This window comes from Ambystoma mexicanum, chromosome 5q (assembly GCF_040938575.1).
Source record: "Ambystoma mexicanum isolate Mex_15411 chromosome 5q, UKY_AmexF1_1, whole genome shotgun sequence".
Classification (NCBI taxonomy): Eukaryota; Metazoa; Chordata; class Amphibia; order Caudata; family Ambystomatidae; genus Ambystoma; species Ambystoma mexicanum.
The window spans coordinates 276,079,903-276,100,798 of record NC_090933.1 but is presented as its reverse complement, the minus strand read 5'-3'; the positions used below and the strand labels follow the sequence as shown (position 1 = coordinate 276,100,798).

Sequence of the window (20,896 nt, the reverse complement as noted above, 5' to 3'; positions counted from 1 at the left end):
GATCACTCGCTGCTAATATTCACAAGTGTGATATCAATTGTTAATTTATTATAAAAGCGCGATATATATATATTTTGTTTAATTCTCAAATAAACCTTTTAAATTTGCAAAACAAACTTACTTCTTGGCTCAGTGGGGACAGGGGGATACTAAGAGAGGGGTTTTATATAAGGGTTGTCATCCAGAGTACACAAACTGGACATAAAAATATATAAATAAGGGCTTCCATTGAGCAATCCCAGACAAGGCACTGACTTAGTGGGACTGCTTGATTGGAGTCATTAACAGTGTCTAATAGCGGCACTAAGAGATTTAGCTGCCGCTTTTGAGGTCTGTAGCCTTTCCAGATTTTCATCAGCCTTGCTACCAAACAGTCTTGAGCTGTCAAACGGGATATTGAATAATCTATATTGCACGTCCGGTCCAAATCTAGACTTCCGAAAACGGAATAATAATATCTGCAGTATCCAGACCTGACTGGAGGCACTCGCACATTGCCTCCTGTTAGGGAGAATTCTCTGTATAGGCTAATTTCCCAAACCTAGTGAGTCCCCCAGCAGCTTTGCTGGATTTTTGGGGTTTCATTTTTTCTCCTGCTAAGAGTGAGACTCTTTTTCTCCCACTCTTAGGCATGATTTGAGAATGTCCTTTGACTTTGTAATGTGTTATATGGGCTATGGGGTCTTTTACTCCATAGGGCTTCATGTGTTTTTGGTAAGTGTGTTACACAGCACCCTCAGTGCAGTAACACAGGGGTGTCATAGTGGCCCCCAAACAGACTCCAGACCCTAGGACTGACTACTGTCTCCCAGGGCATGTAGTCACCATTGACTTTACTAGTCTTAAATTGTGAACAGAACCAGTACAAACCATCGATTGCCCCTGGGTCTGTTTTTCAAGGGGGCACTGTCCCGTCCCCCCTTGTCGAGTTTCTGGCTAGTGGCAGTGGTTACCACGCGAAATATTCGACCGGAATATTTCCTATGGGATTTTCCCATTCATTTTAAATGCACCACTTTTTTGGTGCAATGTTAAAGATACCTCCGGGTTATTTATTTAATATTTATTCCCCGGTTGGGTCTTTTTGACAGGAGTCGGTTTTAAAATGGCGTTTGTGTTCACCTCTGTAACTCCAACCCAAGTCGAGCCCTTTGTTCCACTTTTGGCGGGCTTCTGCACAGAAGCCTCCAAAAGTGGTGCCACGCTGTCTGGGTCTACAGGATCTGTGGGAGGGGGGAATAGGTACCCTGGACAGAGTTGCTTTGGCAACTCAAGTCGCACTCTTGTGTGATTGGCCCAGTGGTGAACCGCCCGGCTCACCACTTAGCATGTTTGATTGACAGCTAGGCTGGTGAATGGGGGTTTTGCTGCATAAAAGCAGGGCTTTGGGGACTGGAACTTTCCGACGCCACAGGACCTAAAGATTCCGGAGAGGGGAGAAGCTGAACCATCTACAACGTCGACACCACCGGTGGAGCTCTGCTGTACGAAACTCACCACTTTCCCGACGACAGAGGAGATCTTCTTCCAGGAGAGTCTTCTTCCCTTTGAGCTGGTGGGACCAACCAGTTCGCATTTTTCGCCTTACTGGATCGTCTCGTAGTCGAATCGCCCGTGCCAAGCACCCCGGCGGCCAGATAGCCACACTTCACCACTACCGCGAATAAAAGGGTAGTAACTTTTAACCGGGAAACTCCGCGGCTGGTTTATTCCCTGGCAGTGCAATGACCTCCAGCTTTCCTCCACGTCGAGATCTTCGCTTCCCTTGGACGAAGCACCGACTTGCACCCGCTGCCAAGAACAACTGCCCCCGCTAGAGCTTTCTCACCATTTCAGGCACTGTTTCCCGCCTGGTCTCCGTTGCAACAGACTGTTCAAGGTGTCCCGTAAATCCTTGACTCTCTAGCCTGGGGTAACCTCGGACCCGTTAATATTACCTTTCTATCTTGATCCGACCTCTTTTTGACTTTCCTGCAAAGACTTTTAGTGCATTTCCACTGTGTGATCTTGGGCACATTCCGCCTTGCTCTCTCCGAGAGTGGGCCTGGCCTATGAACTTTTTGCTCTACAGTAGACCCTGCCTTTTTTGACTTGCTGTGGTTCTTTAAAAGTGTTGGTATTGTGTGTTTTTTCCTATTTCTGCCTTTTCTCTCCCTTTTTAAATAATTATTGGAGTGTCATCTAGGATTACGCGCTCACCTGTTTTGCTAAATAACTGGTGTGCTAACCTAGACTTGTCAAATAATTAATTAGGGAGGTGTATATATTTCTAGTGACAGTATTGAACTTGCTTGACATATTAGTGCCAGTGTATTTTTAAATAAATAATTATATACTTTTATACCAAAGCTCTGGTCAGTGTTTGCTTGTGCTACTGTATTTTTAGCCCTATTGTGTATACTCTATATACTGCCTAACTCTTCTTGAGAGAGGTCTGACTGCTCAGCCACAGCTACCAGGTAAATCTGGGTGGTGCGGACTGCTACCAATTGGGTTTACTGCTAACACCTGTAGTCTTAAACTTTTTGCAGTGGTCCCTAAGGGATCTGCACAGGTTTCTGCCTAACACCTCCTTACCATCCCGGATGATAGCCAGGAAGCCGTCTCTCTCTTGCCGTTCGGGGATGTGGTCAGCCGCCATTGCTGCGCAATCCCACAGGATGAATAAAAACTTAGATAAGGCACAAGTGGCATTTGCGGATTTCAAGGCCATGCTACTGGCAGTAAATACTTTCCGTGCCCAAGCGTCCATCCCTGTCTGTAGGCACGGTAGGGTAAGCAGATTGTTTTGTGGACGTGGCTGCTTGGATCACCAAACCTTCCGGAGTCGGGTGCTTGGTTAAGTAATCTGGGTCACCGCATGATGGTCTATATTTTTTGGGAAAGTTCTTATTAACCGCAGAAATAGAATATGGGCTTTCCCAATTTTTGCAAAGCAACATGGAAGGGCCAAATGGGATCCCTCTGTGGATCTTGGTCTAATATGTCCATTAAGTCAACCTATTAAAAAGGAAGAGCAGGACTACTCCATCCCAAATATTCTACTACTTTGCTCATTAATTGTCTATATATGTGCTATCAGCATGATCTGCATGATCTGGCTTTCCAAATTTTTCAGGAGATGTATCTACCCCACTTGCTGATTGTAGTTTCTCATACAGATCTTTAAGCCTAGATTGATATGATTATTTATATAGCGGCTATACACAATGTGTTTCAAAGCGCTTCAAGGCAAGGGAGGGAACCAGGGAAAATACAATGGGCCTCATTACGAGTTTGGTGGCAGCCGTGTTGGTAAAACCCCTATAATTACCCATTGCTCCCCATTCCCATTTGACCCCCACAGGGCTCAATGGGAATGGGGAGGTCGGAATGGTGCCGGTGTATCCGACGAGTTGTGCCCGCGGGTGCCTTTCTGCCCGCCAGGTCATACCTGGCGGGCAGAAAGGCACCCTCGAGCACAGTTAAGAGCAGAAAGGAAGAGGCAGGGCTAAGAAGGTGGCAGGCTTAGGCCAGGAGACCTAGACCCACTTGCACCTGCTCCCCATCTGAAAAGGAAAGAGACTGGGGGGCTCCATAAGTAGGGGAAAAAGCGCAGCAACCGGGAAGGCACCAGGTGGGCGGAGCTTAGGCCCGGTGATCTAGACCCACTTGCACCTACTGCCCACCTGCAAAGGAAAAGAGGCTGGGGGGCCCCCTTAAGTGGGAAAAAAGAGCGGCAACCAGGAAGGTACCAGGTGGGCAGGGCTTGCTAAGTGGGGAAATGGAGCGGCAACCAGGAAAGCACCAGGTGGGCAGGGCTTAGGCCAGGTGATCTAGAACCACTTGCACCTGATCCCCATCTGAAATAAACTCATCTGGCACATTTGGAATGCCATATTGAAGACCAAAACGTGTTTGATCATCATCAGATGGTTCATGTTCTTCACAGATTGAAGAAAGAGATTTGAAGAAATCTTTGTGGTAGAGGCTTATAAGATTTCTCTTGTGTTTCCTTCAATGGCTCAGAGAAAGTCTTTGGAGTAGGCCTCGAGGCCAATGGCATCGAAGTCTTCGACTTAGGTGTTGATGGCTTCGATATAGGCGTCGAAGGTTCAGACGTCGAAGGCGTCGATGGAACCGATTTTGTTTTCATTGAAGTGGTCTTCGACAAAACCCTTGAATGGCGTGGCTCTCGACTTATCGAGGTGCTCGACACGTTTTCACTGTTCCGAGCCTTCAAAGGCTCTCGATGTTAGTCAGGCTTGCGTCCCGGACTTGTGGGAGCACAGGGTTTTTGCTTAAGACTTCCCCCTTGTCGTCTTTATGCAGAGCGCCCAGGACATGCACTTTCTTCCATTCTTTCGAGGGAGTGGGGGCTTCTCTCTCTCTCTCTCTCTCTCTCCCGAAGATTTGCATAATTTCCCTCCAAAACTCTTCCCATTTAGCTGCAGCGTCGGATTTAGTTGAACCTGTTATTCTCTCGGGTGAGGAGTCATTCGAGGAAGAAGGAGACCTATGACATCTTTTCTTCGACTTGTTGGAAGATGAAGAATGATGCGAACAACTTCTCGATCGAGATTTCTTCGCTCTTTTGACGAGAAGAATCTCTCGACTCATCAGCAGTACTTTTTTGGAATAGAAGAGGATTTAGGAATTCTACCCACCGCCAATTTACGTTTTACGCTCTCTCAGAGCCTTGTCAGTCATCACTTGACAGGATTTGCACTCCTTCATACGATGCTCCGTGCCGATGTCCCACATGCAAACGCGGTGGGGGTCAGTGATGGACATCTTCGACTCACAAGCCTGATATTTCTTAAAACCCATCTTGGGCGTCGATGGAGTCGACTGTGAAGACATGACGTTTTTCATTTAATGAATCGAAGCGCAACATAATTTCTCTCGAAATTAAAGCTGCGTTTGAAAAACGGAACTGAAGGCAATAGGTGCTGTGCATGCTACATATACTGTGGATGACGTCGACCATCAGATGGAGGCCTTCGAGGGACATTGAGTCCTCTGTCACCCTCTGTCGAGGAAACATTATTTTCGAAGCAGCTGAAGCTTGAAGATAATTATCAAAGATGAGGAATACGTGGTAGGACACAATCCATTCGAAGGAGCCAGCTATCCATACGAATAGAATGTACACAACCTAACCTCCTTCCACGTTTGAGATGTTGCACCGGCATGCCTACCTGCATGCCTAAATTAGCTGCATAAACAGATTGGTCCCTTATGGTATTGGAAGACTGGGATTCAATTGAAGAAAAAGAAGGATTTTTCTTTCACAAAGAGAAATTGTACATAACACAGGGTTCCTTGAGACAAGAAGTGCTACCCCCACGTCACGATATGCAGCTTGCTGGACATGAACATTTATTGCGCTTTTTCTCGGTGGCCTTCTGTCGAACATGAAATACAAGAGTAGGCCAAGTTTTGCGAGACATGTACCCAGGTCAAGAATCCTGGACTAGCTTCACCACGTCATCTACTCCAGCCTAAACTCCCTTCGGCACCATGGCAACAGATCACAAGAGACTTTGTATTAGATCTTCCCCGATCTGAAGGATGCATTGCCATTGTAGCCACTGCAGATACCTTTAGTAAAATGGCTCTCTTTACTCCTCTGTCCAAGATACCAACAGCATCTGAAATGAGTGCTGTCTTTTTACGAGACATCTTTCACCATGGACTTCCTGATGCTCTTGTATCAGATCAAGGTGCACAGTACACATCACATTTTTGGACAGCTTCGTGCAAGGCCTTAGGAATAAAAAGAGCCTTGTCATCAGGATACCACCCTTAGCCAAACGGCCAAACAGAGTGAACCCAACTCTACAGCAATATCTACTGTGTTTTGGCACAGCTACACAGGACAGCTGGGTCTCTCTCGAGAACCCACACTAGAATGTTCTTATACCAATGGATGCGCGCACAAAATTATTATGAGTCCATTTTACAATACCTACGGCATTCATCCAAGGAGGTTGCCTGCCCGAGTTACCAATGTATCATCTATTCGTGCCTTGATAGCCGCTCTTCAGGATCTTCAAACCATACAGGAACAAGCCCTATAAACTCTGCAGGCCATACAAGAACTTACGAGAAAAAAACCCCACAGATAAACAACACTCCTGTGATCCGGAATACAAGGTAGGCAATGCGGCGTGGCTATCATCCCGTGTTCTACCGAAACATCTAGTTCCTGTAAAATTTGCTCCCCATTACTATGGGCCATTCAAGAATAAAAAGGGCACCTATCAGGTTGCCTATGAATTACATCTCCCGGCTTCTTGGATTCAAATCGATGCCATCTTCCACATTTCTGTGTTACAACCCAACGTCCAAAGAGAACAGGCACTAAAACCACAGAAGGAAACTCCCTCACTGCCTCAAAAATAACACCAAATAAGTTATCTTACCCAAAGTAAGGCAATACGTTGCAACTTTCTTGTTGCATGGCGTGTGTCTATTTCTTCCTGGAATTCTGTTTGGGGTTCATTCCTTACTCCTAAGTATGCCCTTGTCTCCCCTTTCCCCCTCTTGTCTAGACCTGTTCCTCAGTCTGATGTATTCTTACTTCTCCATTTGCGCTCCTGCTCCTTTGTCACATGATCTATCCAACTGGAAGCCTTGAGCATTTGGATTGCAGCTTCATTTACTTCATTCTTCTACTCACTTGATCAGTGCACTTCCATTTGGAGACCTTAGGCACCTTGATCAATCGCAACATCTCGAGGATTTTACACCCATTTGGAGAGTGTTTTTCCTGGGGTTTGAGCCCTTTGGGGAGCCCTTCTGACTCTGCACAAAATTTGAGTTATGGCTACTTGAGAGGATCGGCTCATCTCTTCTCGGAGAAGACTCAGGAATCCAAGCCGGTAACGCAGGTCGCTGAGAATAATCATCAGCAAATGAATTGCGAGCTTGTCTTCCGAGAGAGAAACAAATACTTAAAGGCCATCACACAAGGCTCTAGACCTTCTGCATCGGTTCAGGTGGACTGGTCCTATCAACCAGGTGTAACGCCTACAGCATGGCCAAGACACATGTATATGGATGTGCCCACATGGCATGTACTGCTTCTGGTAATCCAGCAAAGAATTTCACTTGTGGAACGGAACTACCATGATTTCAGCAATGTACCTCCACAGACTCATGATGTATGACAGTACAATAGCATTAGCGATAGCCTGCTGAAGCAGAGTGGCCGATTTTGATTTGACGTTTTATCCTAAACCATTCATAAGTGTTTCCTCTTTCCCATCAGGGTTAAGAGTAACCAGGAAATGAGCCTACAAAATGCGTTTTGCGATGAGCCAGTATGGCAGAAAGGACCAATGATTGAGTTGGTAGGTTAGAAGACCGACATCTCACTAGCTGGTGTTTGAAGATGTCAGCTCTGCCAGTGTTAGGCAGTAAAAACGACCATCCCAGCATCTGTAGAACACTGAAAGAGTGATGATGCATGCTGCAAAGAGACTCGAGGGGTGATCTGAGTCCAGGCACTTTAAACAACAAAGCGTTGGGTTCAGAGGAGACAAATTCCTGACCAGAAGAGGTCCTGTACCTGCACCCAAAGGAAAAGACAGTAGGTTCATGGTAAAAGTGACATTTTAAAGGAAAAAAAGCACACTCGACATGCAAAGCAGCAAGCATGGCCTGTCTTCCAAAAGTCATCAAAGTGTTTGAGCAGCCTCCACATGCCAAGCAACAGGTAATGCCGCCAGTCTCCAGTGAAATGTATTCCTTGTTTACATGATGCGGGTAACTACAATGATGTTCCTAATTATTCACCTTTATATCCAAATCCTGCGCCCGATCCCCTACATCCTTCTCCTACTCTTACCAATCATCAATCTCTCTGATCCTGCTGATCATCATTCTTTACCCCCTTCTTTCTCTGATGCTGCTCTTCCATCTCCTCTTTCTGATCGTCCTTCTAATCCTTGTGTTACTCCTGTGCTTTGTCTCTCTCACAAGGGGTGGGAAGGGAAGGGAAAGGAAAATAGGTAGCATGTGTGGCCTATGTCCCAACAATCACAGAGCCAGTTGTGGATCTCATGGTGTTGTGGCAACGTGGTAATAGAGGGGCTGTGGGTATACAGGTGTCAGCTGGCAACAGTGTCTTTTTGGGCGAGGCCATGGTTATTTGTTTTAGCGGCACAATTGTACCAAACTACATGGCAGAAGAATAGGGCAAGCATAAACGGAGAAAGACTATTACTGTGAATCAAAATTCCATCAAAACCAAGTGAGATTGTTCTGAGAAGATCACACTTCTGAAAGAGGATAGCACAAGAGCATTATAAAGATTACAAAACTATAAATGTCATCTGCTCACCAATTCTTGACCAACCAGACTACTATCATCCCAGACCTCTTCTGATACTGCATCTCCAATCAGTAGCATATTTTCAGCAAGCAACTCCAAAACTTGCATTGTTGTCTTTCTGCTGCCTGCATGTTCATATAAAAAGGGTATGAAAATTGGATCAAAATGCTTTAAATACTTGACATACAATGTAACATTCATAACTCCATCCAATCAACACAATTTTCTGAGCAATAACATGCTTGCCTAGCACGAATATCTGCAATTTACCAGAGGGGGATTACAGTTGTCAACCGTGTGGCAGTTTAAAACCATCCTATTCTTTATTTCTGATCTAATGGCACACACAGACACAGAGATAGCAAGACAAGACTTAGGCCTTAAACATGTTAGATGTGTGAGAAAATTAGTTTTTGGGCAGTCTCCAAAGTTCCCAGCCATGGTTTGCACCCATCCCTGAAGTGACCCAGACCCAAAAACCAAACGAGATGAGCAAATGTCAGTCTATCGGTGCTAGCTGTTCTGTTAGGGTGATATTTCCACCGTCCTCTGGTGAAGGGTATGAAACCATCTTTCCAAAGGAAAAATATGGTTAAAATAAAAGATAGACCAAACTCTCATATAGAAAGCTATAACAGGAGTCCAACATCACTCAAGGGAGGCAGAAAGGCAGATTGATGGTGAGGTACAGTTAGCCCTAATAGACACCCCAAAGGAATACACTACACAGTTTTACTGAAAACATATGCTCATTTATAGGGTTACACAAAAAGATTTCACATTAGGATGGGAGTTTCACTGCACTAGAGAATCTATTTAAAACAGTAAATGGTCTTGGTTGATCCTTCCCACTCCCATCATTAAATCTATGAAGTGTGCCTAGTGGTGAACTCAGCACATTATAATGTTAAGGGGTGGGAACAAGCCTTTCCTACTTAACTGTGCTTCTCCAGCATTGGTATCTTTCATAGAATCACATGCTTGAATATTCCCCATCAGACTGTGAATCCTCAGTAATTTATACTAATATATAAATATATATATAAATATATATATAAATATATATATATATATATATATATATATATATATATATATATATATATGGGAAAAAAGGTGTTGGGACCCCCCCCCCCCCCCCCACTGGACGAATCCTCACCAAACTTTGCAGAAAAATTCAGAGTGGGCCATATACTTTTTTTTTTTAGCTAAGTTTGGGGAGGATTCGTCCAGGGGGAGCGAAGTTATAAGCCGCCCAAAAAGTGCTCTTCCTATGGAAACAGCAACTTAACCATAACTACATGGCCACTACCGTGGCCATGTAATATATGGGATGCATTATTCACCGTAATCGGATTTCTGATGCTTGTATCTGCTTAGATTCACATGCTGTGCATAGGCCGACATCTAGTGGAAGCTGCGGAGCATTACAGTTTGTTTTTCGAAACTCGAAAATTGGGCGTCGACACAGGGCGTACCAGTAATACTATCCCTAGTGTGACGTCCACTGTACTAATGATCCCTCAAGCATCTAGGACCCTCAGATTGTATTTTTTCAGACATGAGGTAGCATGAGGAGTAGCGCGAGTACAGATGATCCAAGCAGATAGAAGATAGATAAGATAAGACTACAAGCATCCGTGCGCCTTCTCTCAGAGGGGAGGAAGGGTGGGTCGCATGTGAATCTAAGCAGATACAAGCATCAGAAATACGATTACGGTGAGTAATGTATCCCTTCTGAGGCTTGCGGAATCTGCTTAGATCACATGCTGTGCATAGATTAGCGAGCAGTGTTAGAAGGAGGTGGGATTTGAGAAGGGTCATGAGCAAATAAATGTCTTAGAACCGCTTGTCCCACTTGAGTATCTGTCTTGGAATGGGTGTCAATGTAGTAGTGCTGAGTAAAAGTGTGAATAGAGCTCCAAGTAGCTGCTTTGCAAATGGTGTCAAGGGGAACATTTGCAATGAAAGCCAGAGTGGCCCCAATGCCTCTTGTCGAGTGGGCTCTGGGCATAAAAGGCAAATTTTTGTCAGAAAGAGAGTAACACAACTGGATACAGTTGACAATCCACTTGGAGATGGCACCCTTAGAGACGCGATCTCCCTCTTTGCCTGTGGCTACAGAGACAAATAGTTGATCTGTTTTTCTAAGCGGTCTGGTCTGGTCTGGTTTACGTAGTAAAGGACCGCCCTACGGACATCTAGGGTGTGTAGTTTAACCTCAGCCGAGCTTTGTGGGTTTTGGAAGAAAGCCGGAAGCTCGATGGACTGGTTTACATGGAATTTGGAAATAAACTTTGGTGAGAACCTAGGGTGTGTATGTAAAACCAGTTTATCCTTATGAATAGTAAAGAAAGGATCCTGCACTGACAGAGCCTGAATTTCACTGACCCTTCTTATGGATGTAATGGCTACTAAAAAGGCAGTCTTATAGGTCAGGGGTTTGAGACTTGTCTCATGCATGGGCTCGAATGGGGGGCCCATGAGTTTAGATAGCACCACGTTCAGGTCCCATCCTGGTGGTGGGTTAGATATAGGAGGATGAAGTCTCTTTACTCCGTCCATGAAGGCTTTAACCACCGGTACCTTCCACCACAACACCTTGCTATGTGAGGTGGTGTACGCTGACAGTGCTGCCAGGAGTACCTTTAGTGAGTTGAAAACCAACCCTGCTTCCAGCAGGTGGAGCATGTATGTCACGATTGTGGAAGGAGTGCAATCAACTGGGTTGATTTGTTTATACTGGCACCAGATAACGAATCTCTTCCATTTGTCGAAGTAGCAATGCCTCGTGTTCGGTTTCCTAGACTCTTTTAGGTTGTCCATACACCTCTGTGGTAAATTGAGATGTCCAAACTCTATGACCTCAGGAGCCATGCTGCTAGGTTCATGGAGTTGGGTTGAGGATGCACCTTCTGGCCTTGGTGCTGGGACAAAAGGTTGTACCAGCACGGGTGTTTGATGGGATCGCACACCGAGAGTCTGCGTAGTTCTGGAAACCACGGTTGTCTCGCCCACATGGGAGCAACTAGGACGAGCGTCATTGACTCTCTGTTCATCTTGTTCACCACCTTCCTGATGAGAGGAGTTGGTGGAAAAGCGTACGCAAACATCCCTGACCAGTTCATCCACAGGGCGTTCCACAGGGAGTCTGGTTGTTGAAACCTGGATGCGAATCCTGGGCACTGTCTGTTTTTGCTTGTGGCGAATAGGTCTATAGTGGGGAAACCCCACTGAGAGAAGAGATCTTCTACGATATCTCTGTGTAGACACCATTCATGTTCCTCCGGAAGGGGATCTCTGCTCAAAGCGTCCGCTAGAGAATTGACATCCCCTGGAACATGTGGAGATGACAGAAAGATGTTCCGTTTGAGTGCCCATATGCAAATTTTCTGGGCAAGTGTGGACAGATTCGGCGAACGAGTCCCTCCTTGCTTGTTCAGGTAGAACATGGATTTCGTGCTGTCCGTCCGAATCTGTACCGACAGGTTCAATAGGTGGGGCTCGAACGCTTGAAGTGCTCTGAAACCTGCCAGAAGCTCTAGCAGGTTGATGTGATTCTTGGCCACTGCTTGAGACCAGAGGCCCTGAGCTGTGTGGTGGAGATGGTGAGCTCCCCATCCTTTCAGGCATGCTTCCGTCGGGACTACCGCCTGTATCTCAGGATCGTAAAAGGGTTTCCCCTTGGATAGATTGTCTCTTGTCCACCAGTGGGGGCTTTGAACAAGTGTTGGCGAAACGACCACTAGATCGTCCCACTGACCACTTGCCTGAGACCACAGTTTAGCCAACCATTCTTGCATGGGGCGCAGGCGCACGTGGGGGACCAGGTAAATACATGACGCCATCATGGCCAGCAAACGCATTACTTTGCGTACGGTTATCTGGCGACCAGTTTGATATTGCAGAATTTGCAGTAGTATATTCCGAATGTTTTCCTCTGAAGGAATAGCCAACCCATCTTGAGTATTTAGAACAGCTCCTAGGAACTGCTTGGAGGTGCTGGGCACCAGACTTGATTTTTTCTCGTTTATGGAGAAGCCCAATTCGAAGAGGAGGTCGATAGTTCTTTGAATGTTTGTCCTGCAAATTACTGGGGTCTCCCCCGTGATGAGCCAGTCGTCCAGATAAGGGTACACTGGGATTGCCTCCCTGCGTAGGTGTGCCGCCGCCACCACCAGTACCTTGGTGAATACCCTTGGAGCCGAGGCTATCCCGAAGGGCAGTACCTTGAACTGGTAGTGCTGACTGTTCACCTTGAAGCGCAGATATTTTCTGTGCGCTGGGAACATGGAAATATGAAAATAGGCATCTTTCATATCCAATGTTGCCATGTAATCCCCCTTTTTTAGGAGGGGAATTACCTCTTGGAGAGTTGTCATGCGAAATTTTTGGGGCTTGACATACTTGTTTGCAGGCCGTAAGTCCAATACTGGGCGCATTGTCAAATCTTTCTTTGGCACAAGGAAGTAAGTTGAATAAATATCCTTGTTTACCGGGTGTCCCGGGACGAGTTCTATTGCGTCCTTTGCGAGAAGAATTTCGATCTCTTCGAGTAGGATCTTCTGGTGGTCTAAGGAGTGTATTCTTTGTCGTGGAGGGTGGTTTCGGGGACACTCTAGGAGTTCTATGCAGTAACCTGCGGACACTGCGGACAGCACCCATCTGTCTGATGTGATCCCTTCCCAAGCTTGGGTGAAGATGAAAACGCGTCCCCCTACTGGGGATGAGTGAGAAGGGACCCTGAACGGAGCGTCACTGTTTTGGTGGAGGCGTGCCCCCTCCTTTATTGGGACTGCCTCTATCCCTACCACGACCTTTTTTGTTACCCCTGCCATAATTCTGGGTAGACTGCTGGTTAGTGTTCCATGTAGTACCCTGGCCTTGGGAATAGTTAGAGCCTCTTTGGGAGTTTTGTCCGCGAGGCAGACAAAAATTGCCATTCCCTCTCTGGTTAGGGGGTTTGTTGGTTAGTTGCCCTAGGGACTTGAGTGTCTCGTACTCGTCCTTGGCATTCTTTAGTGCGTCCTCGGCCGCCTTTGAAAACAATAGATCCGGCTCCACCGGCTTATCTATCAATGATGCTTGGGTCTCGGCCTTGAAACCAGACTGCCGTAGCCAAGTATGCCTCTTGATGACCGTGCTTTCAGCAATTAATCTGCCGGCGTTATCCGCGGCATCAAAGGTTGATTTTAAAATGCAACCTGATACGGCTCTCCCCTCAGCCGAAACTCGTGCCAATTGGCTTTTTAAGGGTTCTGGGGCGGAGTCTATGAGAGCCGCAACTTCTTCCCATTGATGGCAGTTGTAACTAGCCAGCAGGGTGGTGGAGTTTGCAATCCTTGCCTGGTAGGCGGAAGTGGAGGCTACTTTCCTGCCCAAGCCATAAATCTTCTTGCTCTCCTTGTCGGGGGGAGCTTCGGACGATGACAAGGGTGTTCCCGTCCTCTTACGGGTGTTTGTTACAACCAGGGAGTCCGGTTTGAGATGTCCCCTTATGTATAGTGGGTCAGTTTGGGCTGCCCTGAAAAGCTTTTCAATTCTGGGGTTTACTGTCCTAGTGAGATTGGGGTTAACAAGTGAAGGGTCTATCCTCCTTTGTATTGATTTAAGGATAGGGATGGCCTGAGCAACAGGTCTCCTCTCTCCCACCAGTTCCTCTGCAAAGTCCCTCTCTTCCTGAGCACCTTGGGTGTCAATGTGGAAGTGCTGTGCCGCTCTGGACAGGACTTCATTCAGGAGAGGTTTGTTGTCGACCGGGGAGTCGGTAACCGTGGGCTCTTTCTCTGCTGGGGAATCTACCTTGTATGTATCTGGGTCGTCCTCTTCCTCCTCCTCCTCCTCTTGGTCCTCATCATCCCTGTAATAGCCTGTCCCAGTTTGTTCTTTGAACATGCCCACGTCTGGATCCTCAACAAAGGATGGATCTTCCTGGTATTGAGAATAGGGCTGTATATAGAAGGGGTTTGAAGCTAGAGTTGGTGCTTCACCCCGGGACTTCCTACTTGGGGGTATTGGATCCTTTGAGCCTGAGGGAGTTGACCCTTCTGGTGTATAAGAGAGAAAGTGTTCCGGGTTCTTGGCATAGAAATCTACCAATGATGACATCCTTGACATTACTCTGTCTATGTCCTCACTGGACCATTCCTTTGAACTGGGAATAACTCTTTCCTGGAGTGCTTTCTCTGTTTTATCCTGACTAGACCTACTGGTTTGAACAGGGGTCTTAGGGACAACAGATCGAGATTTGTGCTGGCTAGACCTACTAGCCTGAACTGGGGCCTTAAGGACAGGGGTCTGAGACTTGTCCGTCTGTTTAGGTGGAGTAGAATGTAGATTAGGAGAGGAAGTAGGCGGGGACTGCTTACTTTGTTGTTTTCCCCCCTCCCCGTGGGTGGAAGAGTGCTTCCCCGACTTTTGGGCCCTATCAGAGCTTTTCGATGCCTAGCGTCGAAATTCGGGGGTAGAGTCCCCGTCTCTGGAGAGTGTAAGGGATTCGGTAGCAGCCTTGCCGCTACCTGCAGACGCCGACTCCTGGAGTGCGGCTTGGGGGTAGAGGTTGGCGTCGTCCTCCGACGACCGAACCTCAGTCACTAAGGGGAGCAAGGCACTTTTAGCAACAGTGGAGGGTTGCTTGGTGTCATGAGGCGATCTCGAACGCGAACGCCCAGAGGACACCGACTCAGTGGACCGTTCTCTACATGCCTCTTGCCGAGAACTCGACGTGCGCGTCGAATCTCGGTTGGACTTCTGTTTGCTGGAAGTGGTGTGGGTAGCGCTCGTGTCGCCGGGGGTCTTCACCATAGCTGCCCTGCCGGACAACCTTCCGAGGTCGGGACTTGCGCTTGGCTGTCCATCGACACCACATTGCCCTCTCCGCCCCGAAAGTACGACATCACTGCCATCGCTGAAGGCACCCTCCGCGGCCATGGCCTCTTGTCGCCTGGCGTGGTGGGCCCAACGCTTTGTCGAACGGTCCTTAAGGGTCTTCGGTTTAAACCGACTGCACGCTCTGCAATTCGCCTCGGTGTGGTCCCTCGGCAAGCAGAGGTTACACGTGGCGTGTCTGTCAGCCCAAGGATACTTGCGGTTGCACTTGGGGCAAAATTGAAAGGGGTACCCTCCATACGCACCCTATGGCAGCGGGTTGGGAGTGTAGGAATATAAGTAATGTACCTATATTAAACAGAGTGTAGGATATGTGCCACCCCCTACTCTCCCTACTTGCAGGGCCGAGTCCAGAGGACTTCCGAGGCCCGAGCCGAGGCCAGAGGCCTTCCGAGGCCCAAATCCGTTGCTGTAGTCCGACAGTTCAATTTTCTCCGATCCGGCGTCGAGTGTCGATGTTCGGAGACTCGACGTAGAGATGGAATAAACAAGGAAATATATAACAATATTAGCAAAATCTGACTAAGTCAGGGAACTCCGCTCAGGTCTTCCGACCAGCATGGCGGAAAAAAACAATCTGAGGGTCCTAGACGCGTGAGGGATCATGGGTACAGTGGACGTCACACTAGGGATAGTATTACTGGCACGCCCTGTGTCGACGCCCAATTTTCGAGTTTCGAAAAACAAACTGTAATACTCCGCAGCTTCCACTAGATGTCGGCCTATGCACAGCATGTGATCTAAGCAGATTCCACAAGCCTCAGAAATATATATATATATATATATATATATACACATACATATATACACATATACACACACACACACACACACTTTTCCATAGGAAAAAGCTATATTGATTGCCCATTAAGCCTGAAAATGCATTCACTTGTGTAGTCCCTCCACCTCACTTTGGTCCTTATGACCTAACCAATGAGGTGGCAGGGCTTAAGTTCCACCCCAGGCAGTCATCTTCAGATTTTGAGCCGTATTGACTGTAATACGAAGACTGACTGACCTTGGAGCACCCTCCCAGTGGAGTTAAGTGGGCGCATGTGAATCTATGAAAGATACCAATGCTGGAGAAAGACAGGTACAGGTTAGTAACAGAATTCTCAAGCATTGGATCTTTCATAGATTCACATGCTTGAATAGAATACCACGCAGTGAAGAATGCCATGTCCTTGATTACACAGGTGAGGGTAACACCCCCACATTGAGAAGAGCATGTCCTTTATTGGAACGCTGCCAATGCTGCCCTCTCTCTGTGTGCTTTCTATGGACCGGGGAGCAGGTCGCCTTTTGATTGGTGGCAGCGGCTGATGCGATTTGCTCACCAGCGTCCTGGCCCGACCCCCGCCTGCCTTTGTGTGCGGTATCTGGCTGTGGACTGTTGGTATCGGTATAAATCAGCATAACATCTGTTGCCAGTTTGGTACGAAGTAGAGGATGATCCTTGGGTGATAAAGGATCTGTTGTACCCCTTGTATCTTGTGGTGGAGCACAAAAGGAACGATAAGTAGCGAGTTCCTAATCCTTATCTCTGAGCGAGCTTATAGTCCTCGCTGAATCTCTATCAGATTTGAAACCCTGTGAGGATGTCTTTTTTTGGGGAAAAGGTCTTGCACATTAAAGGGCATGTCCAGAATGTAGGCCTGAACACCTCAGGCCTGAAATGGGTTGCCTTCATCCAGGCCTGCTTTCTGAGCACTATAGCGTGGTCCATTTGCTTGAATCCACATCCAGCCTTGTCTACTGCTGTGTCAATCATATGGAAGGATTGTGGCTGCCCCTTCCGCCACAATGGCCTTTGCCTCCGGTTAGAACTCCGCTGGCAGATTTTGGCCAGCTTGGCCATCCTTAGTCACAGCGCCCTGTCAACTCTAGCTGTCATTGCCAACGAGTTACCCGCTCGTACGGTGCATGACGCTGCCGCGGACACTTTCCTGCCCATAGTTTCTTTGGCTGAATGAAGGTGAGGTTGGGTAGCTTTTTTTTGCTGCTACTGTGATCACAGAGTCTGGCTTAGGGTGTCCCCTTAAACAAAAGGGGGCCGTATCATGCGCTTTATATTTTTTCGCTTTATATTTTTTCTCTGGATGAGCAAGGAAACTTGAATTTCAAAAAGCTCAGCTGATTTGACTATTATGGTGTGAAAAGATACATCGTCCGGTGGTGAAATACCTCCAGGTGAGTCATGCTTTCATTGCTCTTCAATTATGTGGGTGTCCCACTCATCTGCGTCTTGATTTGGCGTATCCCTGGGAAGTTCCCCTTCCTCTCGCTCATCTTTGTATCTATTTTGATCTGAGAAGTCCCTAAAGGGGTCATTCCTAGGGTCTGGGTCATACTGGTCCTCTTGCCAGTCGGATACTGATGCTGTGGACGGTGCAATATGCAATACTGTCCCAGGTCCTCTGAGGTGGCAAAGGCCTTAGCAATGCTCCTCCAGGTAGCGACCTGTCCGTGATGTAGGGGCCTGCTTCCGATTTTGAGGTTTACTCGGGTTATTGGCAGTGATGTGCTGTGAGCCGGTTAGTGTTTTTGCTGCGTACTCCGTGATGGTGATCTGTTTGGAGGAGCTGGAGGTGACCTGCTCCAAGAATATCGATGCAGAGAGACATAATTACTGCATCAGGGAGATCTGCTTCCCCGTGGAGAATCTGCCCCTACTGTAGTAGGTGATCGACTCCTATTCTGGAGAGACACATTTCCTGCTTTGAAGTTGGCAGTGCCATTAATCAAGCTCTTTGCCATCTCTGAAATTCATCCACGATTCTTTGCATTGACTGCATGAGTGCAGGGTCAAAGTGATCTGAAGTGTCCTCCATCGTGGGTTACCAAGGAGGGTTTTGTTCCTTTGGTAAAAGTGTTGGAAAACTATTCGTGGAGGATGACATCTGGGAGTTCTGCTAGTTCCCTGATTGGGAACAGGCTTCCAGCTGTTTCCCAGACTGCCCAAAATTGTTGTTCTCTTCTCTTGTCTACCTGCCGTGGATGTCTCATCGTCGACTGCCCTCTTTTTGCAGATCTGCTTTCTACCATGGACAGTGATTTCTCCGTCGACGAGATGTCCTTGGGCGTTTTCATGGACGGAGTGTCCCTCGATGATACCTTAGTCAACGGCATAGACGGATACACCATGGACAACTTTGTGGTCGAGCAGTGTTTCGTGGACGATGACTCTTTTGCCATCAACGAGGCCGACGACGAGCCCTTCGTGGACGAACCTTTGGTCATGGCTGAAGAGGTTTTTAATTGTTGCCGATGAATGACATTCCGATGACGTACCCAGCTTCGACGGTTCAGTTAGTTTTGGCGACACGCGGCCGCTCATGGATAGTGTAGAAGAGACATTCGTAGGTTGTAGCCCCGTGAACGGCTGTTCCGCTGACAATGGTTTAAGGAGTTTCCTTACCTTTTTTTAGACTGCGTTTTTCCTCAGAATGATGACTTTTAGGCCCTTTTAAGGCCATGGAAGCACCCTTGTCACTCGTCTTGGTTTTATGAGGTGGAGAGCCTGCCCTCTCAATTGAAGCTCTTCTTTTTGACTCTTTTGTGAGAAAGGCTTGCAGATATGACAGGCCTGAATATTATGAGGCTACAGGGAGTAGATGCAGTATTCATGCAGATCCCTCACAAAGATGACCTTACCTTTTTATAGCACTTACTGCAGTTCTTGAATAAAGAGGTTTTCTCATTTGCTGGTTCCATGACTGCCTCTGCTATGAGGTGCCTTGAGGAAACCTTTCACTCGACGAAAGAAAGATTAAAAAAAGTCTCCTGATCCCAGGAAACTCTGAGAAGGAAGAAGACCTCCTTCTGAATTAAATAGTCCACAAAATGACAGGAATTGGAAACATTTTCGTCCAGATACTGATTAAAGCTCAGAGAGCAAAAGAGGATTCCCCTAACTGACTGCGGTGAAATATCTGAAGATTGCTGCCTGGGGTGGAGCTTAAGCTCTGCCACCTCATTGGTTAGGGTCATAAAGACCAAAGTGAGGTAGAGGGACTAGAGTGAACTAGAATCACCCATACCTCCTCCTGACAACGTACCTAAAGAAAAACAATGGTTCACCAGCATCCAGAATGCCCTAGCCAATAAAGTAACAACACTGCAAACTAAAATTGCACTTAAAAAAGCATCCTTGCCCCCGTCCGAGACACCTACGACTACCATTCCCAATGACAAACCTAATCTAACACCATTTAAATTTACTAAGGTATCCATTCAGGAAACTGAAAAAATTATCGCTTCTCTGAAACAATGTAACTGTAAAGGCAACAATTGCCCTGCCCAAATAATTAAGGATGCTGCAAGAGATTTAGGCCCCTTCATCTCTACACTTCTCAATGCCTCCTTCTCATCTAACACTGTCCCAAGTAATTTAAAATAGTCCTGGGCTTTACCTCTTCTCAAGAAACAAATCCTAGACCCTTCCATCCCAACTAATTATAGACCTATGACTACGGTCCCCTTCCTCCTCAAGATAATTGATAGAGTAGCCTATTTTCAAATTCAGAACTTCAAATCTCGAGACTAACTCACTCCTAGGCTCCCATCAATCGGGATTCAGACCTCAACACGGCACAGACTGCCTTAATTGACCTTCAGGCAAATCGACGAGCTCAACGATAAAGGAAATACTGCCATGATCATCCTCCTCGATTTGTCGGCAGCATTTGACGTGGTGGATCATGCAGTTCTATGCAAACACCTAGCATCGGCAGCCAACTTCTCCAGTGAAGCCATAGCCTGGGTCCAGTCCTTTCTGGACAACAGAACTATGCGAGTCTTGTCCACATCGGCATCAGCGAGACCCAATTCAAACATTGGCCGTCCCACAGGGCTTGCGTATGTCTCGCCAACTATGTATAATATTTTTACCAAGCCTTTGACAAATTGAACAGACTGGGTGTCACCTACACTAATTACGCTGACAACACCCAGATCCTCATCACCCTTTTGGGCAATTTCGCCTCTGATATAGCCTTGGTAAATGCAATATACATCCTCATTCAGGCATGGATGGCAACTCATGGCCTCTGCCTGAATGATGATAAAACTGAGATCTTGATTCTTGGCTCAGCTACTAATCTAAAAAAAACAACTTGACACTAACTATGCTGCCTTCAACATCAATGGCAACATAATTACAGTAGCCAAACAAGTGAAGACGCTCGGCTTCTATCTAGACTCTACCTTATCCTTAAAAAAAAAACAGGTAAATTCTCTAGCTTCATCAACTGCCGACACCTGTAAACGTATTAGATCATGTAGGGCTTTCCGATCATAAGCCAGTTCCATCATCCTAGCTAATGCTCTCATTTTATCAAAACTTGATTACTTTAACGCCTTATACTTGGGAGCAAATAACTACATTATAAACAAAATAAAGACACTGCAAAACAATGCCCTTAGAACGGCTTTGAACTTCCCGACTAGAGAGCATGTATCCTACACAAGGAGAGACCATCACTGGCTTAAAATCAGTGATAGAATCCTCTTCGAAACCGTGTCTTTAACCTTCAAATGCCTAAATAACACAACCCCACCCTACCTTACGGAGAAAATAATCAGAAGAACATCCTCCCGCCCTTCCAGGGCAGTCAACTCCCATTGCCTCAAAATTCCTAGATTCAGACAAAAAAAAAAAACGGCGGAAATAGCTTTCCAGTAAAAGCT

The 20,896-nt window shown here is 46.7% G+C and overlaps 1 protein-coding gene across 1 annotated transcript in view; it reads right to left on the bottom strand.

Annotated features, from left to right (window-relative positions):
- The window catches only part of RTTN (rotatin), a 2,784,523-nt gene that overhangs the window by 2,286,915 nt on the left and 476,712 nt on the right, over positions 1-20,896 (bottom strand). Inside the window, exon 11 of the mRNA XM_069620779.1 lies at positions 8,330-8,445. Within this exon, the coding sequence (XP_069476880.1) occupies positions 8,330-8,445 (116 nt within the window). The remainder of the gene's footprint in view (positions 1-8,329; positions 8,446-20,896) is intronic.